Genomic DNA, 15,175 nt, shown 5'->3' on the forward strand with positions numbered 1-15,175 from the left:
CACAGAACTCCCCTCCCTTTTGTTCTTGCTTCTCTCCTGCTTAGAGCTGACTGACTCCTCCTTCCTGCAGCTCTGAGGATCACAGGCTGACTGAAGAACACAGCAGTTCCGATGGGGAGCTGTGCTCAGTGACTCTCTCTCTCATTTTCTCTGTCTCCCTGTCTGTGAACCGGCCGAGCTGAAAACTACCCGATAATCTGCCTTTGAATCCAGCTCTGGAACCAAATGCATCATTTTACTGCTCTTAAAAAGTGAATACAGTTTGATTACCTCAAGTCAAAGCTGCTTTGCTCCACAAGAAGGACCCAAAAGGATCCAGACATCATTGTTTTCCAGTCTACTTGAGGAGCTTTTGCTTTCATGCCTGAAACTTGCTGGTTTCAGGAGGGAGTTTTTGGCTTTTTAATTGAAATGTTGAAAAGTTTTTTATTGCTGCTTTAAGTGGAACCCATTTTTCAAATATGAGTTGAGTCAGGTCTAACGGAGACTTGTCTGACCGTATTCTGCAGGAATGGCCGTGGAACATCTTGAGGGAAACTTGGTAGGAGAAAATGAGATCTGATTTGCAACTGGCAGCCATGCTTACTAATTGTGAGACTATTTACAGACCTACTGAAAAAGAAATTGAACATTGACCAAGAAAAATGTCTGTGTTTCTCAGTAACCTATCAACAAATGACTCTAACCTGTGGAAAGGAAACCATAATTCGACAGACCCTTTAAATCCGCCAGGGACCGTGAATATCTATCTTTTTTGCCTGACATGCCTAATGACTCTGGCCGCCCTGGCAGGCAGCATGTATTCACTAGTTTCTCTGCTGAAAATGCGGAACAGAACTGTTGTGTCCATGCTTGTGGCTTCCTGGTCTGGGGATGATCTCATGAGCGTCTTGTCGGTGACCATCTTCATGTTTCTGCAGTGGCCAAACGGGGTCTCTGACTACTTCCAGTCTCTCTGCACCATCTCTGCCTTACTTTATTTATGCCAGGGCCTCTCGAGCAACTTGAAGGCGACTCTCTTAGTCTCCTACAACTTCTACACGATGCACAGGGCTGTGGGGAGCCAGGCAACCTCCAGAAGATCTGGCCAGGTGCTCGGCGTGGCGCTGACCGTGTGGGCAGCCAGTCTGGGGCTCTCTGCGCTCCCTCTGTGCGGCTGGGGCGCCTTCGTGCGCACGCCTTGGGGCTGTCTGGCCGACTGCTCCAGCTCCTACGTGCTGCTCCTCTTCGCTGTGTACACTTCGGCTTTCGGGCTACTAGCCGGCCTCTCGGTCCCGCTCACTCACCAGTTGCTGTGTTCCGAGCAGCCGCCGAGACTTCACGCCAACTACCAGGAAATTTCCCGCGGCGCTTCCACTCCAGGGACCCCTGCAACTGGAGGGAGAGTGCTTTCCCTGTCCCCAGATGATGCTCCAGGTCCGGCCCCACGGTGCTCTGGAGAATGCTCCCCAAACTCGGACACCGTGTTTGGACCGGGTCCACCCGTGAGGAGCGGAGGGCCAGGGCAGGAGCCGGAGCACGGTGCTGCCGCTGTGGCTGGAGACTGCAGGCGCGAGAACCGGGGCACTCTCTTTGGCACCAGGAGCTTCACCGTGAGCGTAGCGCAGAAGCGCTTTTCTTTGATCTTAGCGCTGATAAAAGTCACCCTTTGGCTGCCCATGATGGTAAAAGTGCGGTTGCTCACGGTGTGCGGATGTGTATGCCAGACAGTATGAGTGCGTGTTGAGACCAGCGCCCCTGGTTTGGAGGGTCAGCTAGAGATGAGCAGTTTAGTCCGCTTACAAATCTATCTCGGTTGGTTTTAAAGAAGCGCTTGGAGGAAAGCAGTTCACGAGTAGGACTAGCAGCCGCGAAGCCTTTGCTAAGTGCTTCTCGGTTCAAAATTAGGGAGGAGGGCGGGGAGCGCTTTCAGGCGCGGGAGACTTAGTTTTCCCAGATCTGTCATGGTCAAGGGTGTTTTCTCTCTGAGCAGTGTCTGGGGGTATTCAGGAAAGGAGGGAGACAGTGAAGGAAAACAGCGTACGCCCCTGTTATTCCCCCAGTCTTCTGTCCTGCGCTTATCTTTGCTCCATTCCTCCCTAGAAGGTCGTAGCCCATCCCCATCAGGAAGGGAGGAGAGGCATAACCACTAGTACAGAGAACAGAGAGTAGACAAAACAGGCTTTTGTTCACGCCTCCAAGAGAGAGCCAGAGGAGAGAGGGGGCAGGTGGTGCCCTAGTGTGACCAGCATGGCCTGGCAGGGGTGAGGGGCTAGGGATATGACAAAGGACATCTGGAGTACCAGGTACAGGTTTCCCAGATGCTTGCCTGTTTTCTGGGATAGCGTTTTTTCATATGGTGAACTGTGCTTTCCTGGTGGAAACTTGAGCTGGCAGCCAGCACAGACCAGGCACTCAAGAATGGAAACCCTCAAAAGCCTGTGTAGTCTGGGGCAGCTGGCCTCCTCCCAAAGGATCCTGGTAGCCCCAAACCAATGATGCCAGCTCAGGAGCAGAGCTTCTAGCTCTCAGATAGGAAAGGGGCCTGGAGAAGGGAGCTGAGGCAGCATGCTTGGGGGAAAAAGGCTTGGCAAAGTGGAAAACGTTTTCCTGGGATAGGTCTGAAGCTCTCTGCTTTTACAGATCCACATGGTGGTCCAGCACATCTCGGGGTTTCAGAGCCTTCCCTTTGAGATGCTCAGCTTTATGCTAACCCTCCTGGCCACCACTGTAACTCCAGTGTTTGTCTTGTCTAAACATTGGACACACTTGCCCTGTGGCTGCATCATCAACTGCAAGCAGAACCCATATGCAGTGACATCGGATGGGAAAAAACGTAAGTCCTGGATAGTGCAGAGTTGAGAACAATATGCAGAGGGTCAAAAACAGAAAGGTGGTCTATTGAGAAAGCTGCCTTAGTAGGTGATGAAGAGTCCAAGGACAAGTTAAATGGTACATAAAAGGAAGAAATGTTGAACAATTATCAGCACAGTGTTGGAGTAAATTTTAAATGAGGCAGGTTTAAAACAACTCTGTGAACTGCATGTACATTGAATGGTTATTTTAGGTGATTAAAAAAAGAGAGAGAATTCATTCAACCCAGCATGAAATCAACAAAGGACTTTAGATGTTATATCCACCATAACTCTTAGCTCTGAGTAGAAAATAAATCCCCCTCCCAAGTCTATGTAGGAGAAGCCTGCATCTTTGAAAAGTTAAAATTCATTATGTTAAAGTTTATTATTATTGAATAGAACAGTAAAGAAAAGCATTTCCATTATTTTGCAGATTGTATTCTTCCAGGGTGTTGGAAAATTTTCAGAGTAAGCAATAGGAACACCTAAAAACATTTCCAAAACAAATTTTAAGTGTATGCCTCTGCTTTTAGAAAACATACAGATATATACACAAATGACATCCCCCCCAAATACCTATAATTTCAAGAAAGGACAAAGGTTGGCAGAGTTGTTCGTGTATAAACCTCATCATTAGTTACTTTTAAAAAATATGTTTTAAAAACTGCATCTTTAACAGGAATGGAATCAATTATAAAGCTCACTAGAATGTAATTGTTCCTACACTAAGACAGGAATGGCCTGTATGTTTTGCTCTGTCAGGAAGGAAAAGGATATCTTTTTTGTCATTCCAGAAAAAAGATGGGATGTTCTACATTTAATAAATTCAATACACTAATAAACGCATTAGTGTATGCTGAATTAACTCTTCCATTAATTGTCCTTTGCTCAGAATAAGCAAGTATATTTTTGTTTAACAAAGAAAGAGTGAATGAAAACAGTCCATCTCAGACTATATTAGGGCTATAAAAACTGGAGGCTATTAAAGAATACTCTGTAATCAATTCTTCAACAGGGCTATTTTATAACATTCAATAGTCATGAACTGCTCATTTTCCATGTATTTATGACATTTAATGTCTATATAATTTTCAAATAACCTGAAGATTTTTTTAGTGTTAAGGGTGCCATAAAGTTTTATTGTCAATAGATGCCAAATTCGTCTATGCCCTTAAAATACAATAACCACAGAACTTGTAATAAGTATGTGCTTCTGGAGATTAATATCCAGAGCAACAGTGACATAGAAAATGAATAATAAATCTTTTTGATAGAAAACACAGAAGAACACAGAACATAAAAAAATTATTTACAGACCTGAAAGTTCTACCATTCTATCAAACATTAATATTTTGTCACTAAATTAATGAAACAATCCCACTTTATATATTTAAAATTGTAAGAGAGACAAGAAGAATTTAGAGCAGTCTTTTTCAGAACTAAAGGACACCTCTATCAAAGTCAAAAACAAAGCAGTACAACATTTCTATCACTGTAAATCGTCTAGGAAGCAGTCTCTCTGGTACTGCACAAAATGGAAGAACCTACAGTAGGCTGGTAGAATCAATAATCAAGTTAATATCTCATGTTTGAAATTAGAACCACACCTTTCAAGATCAAAGTAATACTTTTCCTCTAAAATTTCCATTGCCTTTATTTGTATACGGCAATACAGGGAGAGATGTAAAAATTCAAGGAAGATGTTGAAATGTAAGCCTAGAGAAGCATGGCTTCAAAAACAAAACGTGACAAACATTCATTTAAAACGGCTTCATTCTCTTTTGATCCCAGGCTCTGCCACAGGGAAATTATAAGAATGGTGTATTTTCACTGTCTGACCCACCATAAATTTTCTTATTGCTAGGATGACACACAAGTTTGAAACTCCAAAGATGGCTCATCCTCAGGTGGGCAGGAGCTTGATCAGTTACTTGATATAGTACTTTGATTTTATATAGTTATAGTACTTTGATGGCTCCAGTTTCACAGTTAAGCTTTTTCTCCCTAACAAATTAATGTCCCCCCCCCCTTTAATGTTTTTTTGTTGCTGTTGTTTTGGTTTTTGTTGAAAACTCCAGGAACAAGAAAAGGAACATATTTTTCCTAATTCATACTTGATTCTACATCTCAGCTTCACTATATGGAAACTGAGAGACATGCAACCAGAAAATGAAGTTTCCAGGGATAATAGTTCTTTCCTGTTTTCAACAATAATCTGTATTACTACTGTCTCAAGACAAAAGTGGTTTTAAAACAAGATGGTTTTAATACAGAGGTCTCAGGTGGCAGACATATGGGTTGGATATGGCTTTCACACCCATTTTGTTTTAAAATTAAACAGACAGTTCAAGTAAAACACTTTCTAAGTATAAAAATCAGATTTTCAGCTTCCTTTTTTTTTATGAAGTCAAAGTATCTGGTGGCATATTACGCTGAAGAATTGTATTTATAAGCTGACTTATAAAATTACTTATTTTATGTCTAAAATTGTCATTGGCAAGATGTGATTAAAATCAGAAGACTAGAGCTAATTCACGTCCTAAATAGGATTTTGCTTTTCAGAACAAATGAGCGTGTGTGCTCAGTTGTGTCCAATTCTTTGTGACCCCATAGACTGTAAGCCCACCAGGCTCCTCTGTCTGTGGAATATTCCAGGCAAGAATACTGGAATAGGTTGCCATATCCACCTCCAGGGGATCTTCCCCACCAGGGACTGAACTCACGTCTTCTGCATTGGCAGACGGATTCTTTACCATTGTGCCACCTGGGAAGCCCCAGAACAAATGTAACAGTGTACTTATTTCTCATAAGTGTAGTATTGATTTCCAAAAGATCCTGACTCTATCCAGATGGTCCTTAAGCTTCTTGTAAGTTACCAGTCAGTTATTGTCCACCCTGTTATATTGTTATAGCCTATTATCTTCATTAGTTAGTCAGAATTTACCTCTAGTGTTAAGGAAAAGTAACTAACAAGAACTATTTCTATTGGTTACATTTTATAATTAACATACTTCCGTTAACTTAAAGATAGCATATTGGAGACATTCTGCTTTTATTAACATATTTCTCTCAATGGTCTGATTAGCAGTACAGCGATTTCCCATAGAGGCTAGTAACTCCAATTCTGGAGTCAGGTTTAAATTAAAATCTCTTTAAGTAAGTAATCTTAGGTTTCCTTTATCAGCCTCAGTTTTCTCAAATGCAAAATAGAACCAATTTGCCTATTATTATGTAGGGTTGTTGTTTTGTTAAATGACATGACCCATGTGCCTAACTGGCCCTGGAATGTTCTAGTTCCCCATTGTGTCTTTCACAATCAGACTTCCTTCTTGAAGCCTACCTCAGACTGCCTCTTGCACCTCATAACATGCAGGTAGATTGTCCATTGAACTAATTCTTTAAAAATCTTGCTCATTTTTGCTTTCTATACTTCATAGTTGTGATGTGTAGCTAATAAGATATATAGCTACAGATATCAATTTACATGATAAAATTGGGGTTTTATGACAGTTTTTGTTTGCTTAATATCCTTGAATTGACCACTTGTCACTTTGTATCTTATTTTAGAGAAAAAGAAAACCTATCAATAATTGAAACATCCCTTTATTCAGCTTTCACACTATTAAAACAAACTAAAAATTCTAATTTAATTTTACTGAACTATATTATTAGAAAAACTTAAGTAGTACTGTAAATGAGACAGTGGATAGTGTTAACATCTGTTTCTACTTTTCTATTTTCTTTGAATAGAAATTTTTGTTTGTGTCCTGGTTCAAACAAAGAGTGTTTTGGGCTCAAATAATGAATGATAACTATAAATTCTATCTTTCAGTCAGTGAAATTGGTTTGTAAATCTTCAGTTCTGAGACAGTTTCAGTAATAGAATCAGCATATGAATGACACAAGGATGTACTATGAAATAAATCAAACTTTACCTGTTGTTTTCATAGAAAGTTTATAGTTTCTAATAAACTTTTCCCCCAAGGATCTCTCAATGTGTGCTAAGTGTGTGCTATAAAACACAGAGCTATCCAAGTAGAAAGAAGTTTTGAAATAAGCGATATTTGAAAGATGAAAACCAAAATATTACATGGTATTTTGTCTACCATCTTGATATAGCTTCATTCTTAATACTCAAAAATTATCTAGTATTTAATGACATTCACACAAAACAATTATATCACTTCGTCACATTCTTATTTGTTGTTTTACTAAAACTTTATACTGTATTCACCAAATAGTAGTAGTGTATATAGGATATCATCATATTTCAAAACCATCGAAAGTTTTATGCATTCCTGCCAAACTCATCTTGTAATTAATAAGGTATAGACATGTTGTAAAATGCTTCATTTCACAGAAATATAAATATATGCACATTTTTACAACTCATTTCAAATTATTCATGCTATTTTTAAACATTTAAAAACTATTTCAGCATTATCTAATTTTTAATGTATTGTTTTATAAACATAAATGTCAGCAATGATATACATTAAAATATTGAAAGCAGTTATATCTATTGTTGGTATTGTCAGCTGAATAGCTCAAAGAATATTAAAAGCTTCCTTTTTGAGTTTTTTATTTTAAGGATAAATTGCTTCTGTTATGTTTATTTATTTATTTGGCTGTATTCGTTTATAGTTGTGGCACGCGGGAACCTCACTGTATCATGTAGATCTTTTGTTGAACACACAGACTTTCTCTAGTTGTGGCACATGGGTTCAGTAGTAGTTGTGGCAGCGTGGACAATCTACTTGTGGTGTGCAAGTTTAGTGACCCTGATGCATGTGGGGTCTTAGTTCCCAGACCAGGGATAGAACTCACATCCCCTGCACTGAAAGGCAGATTCTTAACCACTGGACCACCAGGGATGCCTCTATTAAGAGCTTCTTAGTTAATATCTAGTAAAATTAAATTTATAAACTATGTATTTTATCCTAAAATAAGAAATGCACAATTGGTAGACCAATATAGCTACCCTAAAACTGAAAGTATATGACACTTTTTAAATTTATAGTTAAAGGTTTAAATAAAATTTGTTAAAAGACTTCAGGATTCTGGAACTGTATGTATGTCAAGGCTTTCATTGTGTAAGTGACAACAGTTAAGCCCAGAATGATATGATGGCTTGAACTTGTAAGGACTATTTTTTTTGCATAATTGACAAGATCATTTTAAGATTTCATACTAATCAGGTTTAACTCACTTTCTTATTTTTACTCACTTTGTATATTCAAATGCTGTTTACATCTACCTTCCTAATCATGGAATTTTGTTTTTGCTTTTACATAGCCAAGAGGAGATGCTTTGAATTCAATCTATCATTTCAGCAAAGTTATGGAATTTATAAAATAGCACATGAAGATTACTATGATGATGATGAAAATTCTACAGCCTGTCACAATCTCATGAATTATGAGTGCGCAACTACAAAAGACTCTCAGAGAGACACTCATATCTTCAGTGCCGTAAAAGTGGAAATCAGCACCACACCCTCTCTGGACAGCTCCACACTAACAAGCATCAACAAATGCACAAACACTGACATTATAGAAGCTGAAGAGGAGTCCCACAATGAAAGAGGTGTTGATCCACTACTCTCTGAAAAAGCAGAAGGTGATATTAAATACGATGAAACCACCTTTTTGGAAGGGCCAGAAAGAAGACTTTCTCATGAAGAGAGTCAGAAACCAGACCTTTCAGACTGGGAATGGTGTAGGAGTAAATCAGAAAGAACCCCTCGTCAGGTACAGTAAAGATTGCTATTATTGTAAAGTAAAAATAAGACCAAGCATGACAGCATGCAAAAAAATTATCAGTTGTTTATTTCATTCAAGATAGTATTCACTTTCCTCAGTTAATTTCCATAATATTAGATTTATTTCAAAGTGTCTTTTGAAGGACTTCTAAGTGTTTTTAGTTAGTTCTATACTTTCATTCAAATTCTATATATTTGGGGATTAGCAGAGTTAAATATGCTTTTTGAGAAGAGTAGTGCATTCTAACTTCATGTAATCTGTATAAATTCAGACTAGACCCTTGAAACTTATTTCAAGTTAATTAACTTACAGGTTTATTTTTCTTCACCTGAAAACTTTACACAAGTCCCTGAAAGAGGCTTGGGGGCAAAAGTTTATACAACTAGTGATGAAGAAATAGTCCTATTGCAACTGTATTAGATATCTCACCTATTAACCTTGCTGAAATTAGTCCTTCTAATACTCAGCAAGGATAAAAGATCTATTTCAGAACATACCCAAGTGAACCTTTACAAAAACCCTGCTTAATGTTCCATCTTTTTAAGGACTGAAGAATGTTTATATAATGTTTTTAATGGAAGAATTTGTACCTTAAGCTCATCTCATTCTTTCCTAGATTTCAGCCGGCCTATAATGGTGAGGAGTACTTATTCTATTAAAATCATAGTGTGATATTGATATAAGATTGTTCTTTCCTCTAAATGCTCATATATGATAATTAAAGTTGCCTTGCTTTCCACACAATTGATTTACTAGGAAAAGATACCTTTTTCTACCTGACCGTATAGATCAAAATCCACTTGCCCATAGTCTCTGAAATTAAAAATACAATTCTTCAAATATCCACTGTAATAATGTAATCATTGATCAAAAATATGACCATAAAGCACCAATTATGAATATGAACAGAATAATCTGAGGTTTCCTTTATTCTTCTAATTAATTAAAACTACTAGTTTTACTTTGATATCATCAGTTTTAAAAGTTGGATAATAAAACAAAGCATACAAAACATATGATTAAAAATAATTACACATAGTGTTCAGTGATTGGATATCTCAAAAAATCACTAAATATTTACTGTAAATTGACAAATATAATAAAAAGTATATTACTAATAGGACACATTGTTCTGTCAGTGTGGACACACTGACAGGACACACACATTTTAAAAACAATGTGGTATCCCAGCTAAAAGGGGCCTCCCTATAATATCATCATCAATTTGCTCCTAAATAATCTAAACCTCCTGGTTTTCTTGCACTTAAAAATTAAGTAATATTCATGATGAAGTGAGTATGTATATGTGTCAGTGTGCATCCATGTTCACCCCAGTAACTTGGAGCTATAGTACCCTGTGCTATTCCTCTGTCCCATCCTCATGCTTACCTCTTATCGGTTACAGCTATCTTGACTCTTGCTCATGCTTTTTGGTTTTACTGTATTATCACAACTGAGTGTATTTCTAGCATAATATATTCCTTAGTTTTGCTTGTTTTGAGTTTCCTAAAGATAGCAACATATCTGGGTGGGACTTGTGTGTTTTTCCATACTACCTTACTTTAAATGACTTCATTTTCTAATTTATTTGGTCAAAACAATGGGAAATGCTGCCTCAATTATCAGAACTTACAGCTGTTATTTAAAAGCCTTTAGTTATATTTTTGAAGAATATAATCCATTCTCCTAGAATTGGGGGAATATGTAAAAGGATCAGACACTGCTTACATCTAAGTATATTGTCTTATGAGAATAGTGATGTGCAACTTACAAACCTCTGTAAATCAAAAACCAAAATGATATATGGAAAGCACAAAATGCTGATCAATCCAGGTATCTTTCAACTACAAAGATTTCTTATTAAGTATTAATATTGTAACATCTGTGAAGAGCAAATAGTTCAGGAAACTGATTTTAAATGATCCTTTAAAAATATTTAGTGGTAAAATAGATAATACAATGCTTAGGGAAGGTAAATTTATATTTTAAGAGACTAATTAAAATTAAATGAAATACTATCATAAATTTTAAAACAACAGCAAGAAATCCTTAAGCTACAGGCTGATGTTATTGGTATGACTTTTCCTTAGCAAATCACCTATGGACTTTAAGGTTAACATTATAACCAAAATGTGTTTTAGGGTTGAAAAGCTTTTCCTCTGACCAAAGATTGGTTTTAACTCTTAACCTATTCTTCACCAGCAGATGTTTCATGGGAAAAGGTAATGACTTGAAAAGCACTTCCTTTTCATTCTCTCCTTCCAAGTTCTTTCTTTGCTCTGAAATCAACTTAACTTATATATATTATAGTGATACATTAAACTTTGGTAGATATCGTAGTAGTTATGAAAACACTATCTTTTTATCTTCCATGATTGTATTTTCTAATATTTAGGTTCAATTTATCAGTTTATTGAATTATTCATGTTCTTTGTTATGGGGATATAAAAACCACAGGTTTGATTTAAAATGTATTTAACTGTCCCTACCCTATTTTTACAATGTGCTCAATCATTCAGTTGTGGCTGACTCTTTGCAACCTGATGGACTGTTGCCCGCCAGGCTCCCCTGTCCATGGGGTTCTCCAGGCAAGAATACTGGAATGGGTTGCCATTTCCTACTCCAAGGGATCTTCTCAACCCAGGGATCAAACCCATGTCTCCTGCATCTCTGCACTGGCAGGCGGATTCTTTATCACTTCACCACCTGGGCAGCAACCCCGCTCCCCTCTTTTTTAGAATACAATAAATGTTGCTTTTTTTTTTTAGCATTTATGCAAGTAAACAAATTCTCAGTATATCCTGTTGGAAATTCTGGTAGGCGTGAGAGTGTCAGATCAAAGTTAAGTTATAAAGAAAATGGTAGTAGGAGGACTTGAGTAGGTTTAAATGCTGTCCAATAAAATGCTGTCAGAGGTGAGAGCGTTTGTAAGACTAAACTTCAGTGTTATACTTAGCCACACAATTGCCTCTTTTTGAACCCCTAGTAGGTTGAATCTTAAGCAGTTTATTGTTTTAAAGTTCAGGAAAAAAAATGGAAATATCAGAGGTATTCAGTTACAAAGTTTTAATGTGGTTGCCATGGTATGACTGTGCTTCAAATGAAATAACAATTTTCTAGAACCTCAAAGTTTTGTCATCTTTGAATGAAGAAAATTGTACTTCTAAAATAACTTGGTAGCTTACTGGAGATCACTTTGGGCTTTCCTGGTGGCTCAGAGGGTAAAGCGTCTGCCCACAATGCGGGAGACCTGGGTTTGATCCCTGGGTCAGGAAGATCCCCTGGAGAAGGAAAAGGCAATGCACTCTGGTACTCTTGCCTGGAAAATCCCATGGACGGAGAAGCCTGGTAGGCTATACAGTCCATAGGGTCGCAAAGAGTCAAACGTGACTGAGTGACTTCACTTTCACTTAATACTAATCTCATCAGGTTATCCATGGATTTCATTTTCTTTTCTTTTAATTTGTCTTAGAGCCCTAGAAATTCATTTATTACTATGAATTAGCAACAAAGATATGCTGTTATCATGCACTTAGTCCCACTTATAATTCTATATCATCATAGCATTTAAAATATGAAAGGTCCTCTACTACGCCAGTAGAATATAGAAAAATAGATTTTGAAACAATCCTCAAAAGTGCTGGAAGTGACTGCTTTTTGAATTAGCCATACCATCCATTTGGAATAATGAAGAATAAACCAGCAAGAACTAACTTAAACTCACTGGGGAAATCAAAGAAATTTTAATTTTAAAGAAAATGTTTTAACTATCTAAAAATAGTTTTACAAATCAAAGTTAAGTACTTCTTTGTAATATTTAAGTACAGCTTTAATATCTAATCACCAAGAGATGGATATTAGTTTAAAGAATGGGGCAAAGTCATTCATATCAATGTATAGCAAGAGCTACCACAATGTTGTAAAGTAATTACCCTTCAGTTAAAATAAATTAATTAATTTTCTAAAAGTAAAAAAAGAATGTGGGGATAAAACATTTGAGTGATGTAATATCAAAACTCTAATAAAGAAATACACTGCAAAAAAAAGAGGATGGGTCAAAATCAATCCTTGTCACTTAATATATGCCCCCAAAGTGAAATAAGACTTGAATATCCCAGTATACATATCTCTTTCCTCTCCCTAAAAAAGTGCATCTTCTCTTTTCATTTTAAAAAATAAACTATTAAAAATTTAAATCAAGCATAAGATGTTAGTGTTTCTCTGACACTGTCACCTTGATAATTGCAAATGCTTAAACTTGTTCTCTGAGTAATTTTTGACATTTTTAAACTGAAGTGACATAAGGGGAAAACTCACATATAACCTCCTGTTTGTAGCCTCAAGGCAAAGATGTAGCCTCATCTGAACACAAAATGAGTGTTTGGAATATAGATTTTTTTATATTTAGCTACATCTGTTTGTTTGGAGTGGTTAATTCCACTCACTGTTCAGAGATCTGAAAATTGTTACACTGCTTTCTTTTTTCAAAACATTTATAATCGCTTTTGTTTTATGATTACAAGGTAATATAATTATTGTAGAAAAAGTTTAGAGATTGCTGCTAAGTGAAGAAAAACACTCACTTTTAACCACCCAGAGTTAATCACTGTTTACATTTTATCATATAAAACTTTAGGCTCTTTCCTAAGCATATATTTTCACTTTTGACAGAAATGGGATTGTAGTGCACATATTGTTTTGAAATCTGCTTTTTTCCACGTAAGAGTATAATTTTCACCTGATTTAAATTGTTTGAGCCATTTGTGTGATTATCTGGTATAGTTTAGAATGGCTGTTTAGAGTGTGGTTTAAAAACTTGTTCACAAATGTAAATTTGATCTCAAGTATTTAAAGTCCTGAAAGTTGAAACTAAGGAAATTTCATTGTAAACTAATTTGAATATTTCATAACATATTTTGTGATCCTCACAGCATGTACCATTTGCTGAAACGAAATAAAATTGAGCTAACTATTCAATTTCTATGGATTCAAGAGGATTAGCATTGGGTCAAAGCTTATGTAGAATCTTATTCACTTTTTAAGCTAAGGGTTGTGTTAATATCCTCAAAAAATGCTATGGTTTAAACCTTCAAGGCTTTGTGTTGGAACGGCCCAGTTATGGCTTAGATCTCTTCTACAGCTCCAATTGTGATCCCTTATTTGAACTCAAGTAGCTGGAAACACTATATTTTAAAATCTTTTTATTATGAACTCACTTTAGAGTTACAAAACAGTTTTTAAAATAGTATGAGAGTTCTAATATATCCTTCATCCACTTCTATTAATGTTAACATGTTACATGATGATAATATAATTATTAGGGAATTAATAACTAATTTGTAGACCTTATTTCAGTTTTACTAGTGTCCTGTTTATGTCCTCTTTTCTGGTCCAGAACCTGTTCCTCAATTCATTACTGCAGTTACTGTCATGCCTCCTCAGAGTCTTCAGTCTCTAGCAATTCCACAGTCTTTCTGTGTCTTATTACAGATGACTTTGACACTTCCGAAGACAACCAGCCAGTGTGTTTCATTTTGCTTGTTTCTAGAATATCCTTGAGTTTGTAATTAACACATGTTTTCTATTAATCAAATTGAAGTTGTAAATTTTTGACAAGAATAACGCAGAAGTGCTGTTTGCCCTCCCCAGCACACCATAGCAAGAGGTTCATGATATTGATATGTCTATGACAGTGATATAAACTTTGATCACTTGGTGGTGTCTGACAGATCTCTCTATGTAAAGTTACTATGTTTCCCTTTGTAAATTATAACTGTTTTGTAGGGAGATATTTTTGAGGCCATGCTATGCAAATATTCTGTTTCCTATCATACTTTTGCCCACTAATTTTAGCATTAATTTATGAATCTTGCCTGTAACAATTATTATGTGAAAGTGATTTTCTATTTCTATAAATTCTTCTATATTTATTATTGGAATTATCCTGCAAGAAAAAAGTGATCTCTTCTCCTGTTATTTGTGTTAGGATGAGATCATAGATACTTATTTTAATCTATATGTTATTAGCAATACTATTATTTATTTTATCACTCCAGTTAGCCTACATTTGGCCATTGGGCTATTCTGAGGTATTCAGGTTGATGCCTTTATCCATTCAACATGCCATTCTCATCTCTTTTTAGCACTTCCTTACTTTCTAACAATACAAGGTATTAGTCAGTATCATCTTGTATTTTTCCTGATCCATTCCTAGAATCAATCATTTTCCTGAGGAGTTCTAGTTCCTTCTGTTAAAGAATGGGATTTAGAAACCAACATCTGGGTTCTATTTATTGTTACTAGTTATTGTTACTGAGATGTCATGCTTCTAGACTCTATCATTGGACAGATCATTAATATATGTATGTATGCTCATGTGTGTATGTATATATATATATATTTTTTAATATCAATTTCTCTTTAAAAATCATTTAAAACTATGAGTTTAAACTGACAGCTCCAAGTCCAATCAAATATCCCAGCATTTATTCAAACCCTTCCTTTTTCTTTTTCTGATAGTGAGAAAACTGGTTCTCATTCTCCACAGATTTATTTACTCATCTGCTCTATCCTGATATA

The 15,175-nt window shown here is 36.5% G+C and overlaps 1 protein-coding gene across 1 annotated transcript in view; it reads left to right on the plus strand.

Annotated features, from left to right (window-relative positions):
• The first annotated feature begins 644 nt into the window (after positions 1-644).
• The window catches only part of GPR149 (G protein-coupled receptor 149), an 87,082-nt gene continuing 72,551 nt past the window's right edge, over positions 645-15,175 (plus strand). The window contains exons 1-3 of the mRNA XM_069596297.1: positions 645-1,664; positions 2,623-2,815; positions 8,130-8,584. Of these exons, the coding sequence (XP_069452398.1) occupies positions 645-1,664; positions 2,623-2,815; positions 8,130-8,584 (1,668 nt within the window). The remainder of the gene's footprint in view (positions 1,665-2,622; positions 2,816-8,129; positions 8,585-15,175) is intronic.

Source organism: Ovis canadensis, chromosome 1, assembly GCF_042477335.2.
Source record: "Ovis canadensis isolate MfBH-ARS-UI-01 breed Bighorn chromosome 1, ARS-UI_OviCan_v2, whole genome shotgun sequence".
Classification (NCBI taxonomy): domain Eukaryota; kingdom Metazoa; phylum Chordata; class Mammalia; order Artiodactyla; family Bovidae; genus Ovis; species Ovis canadensis.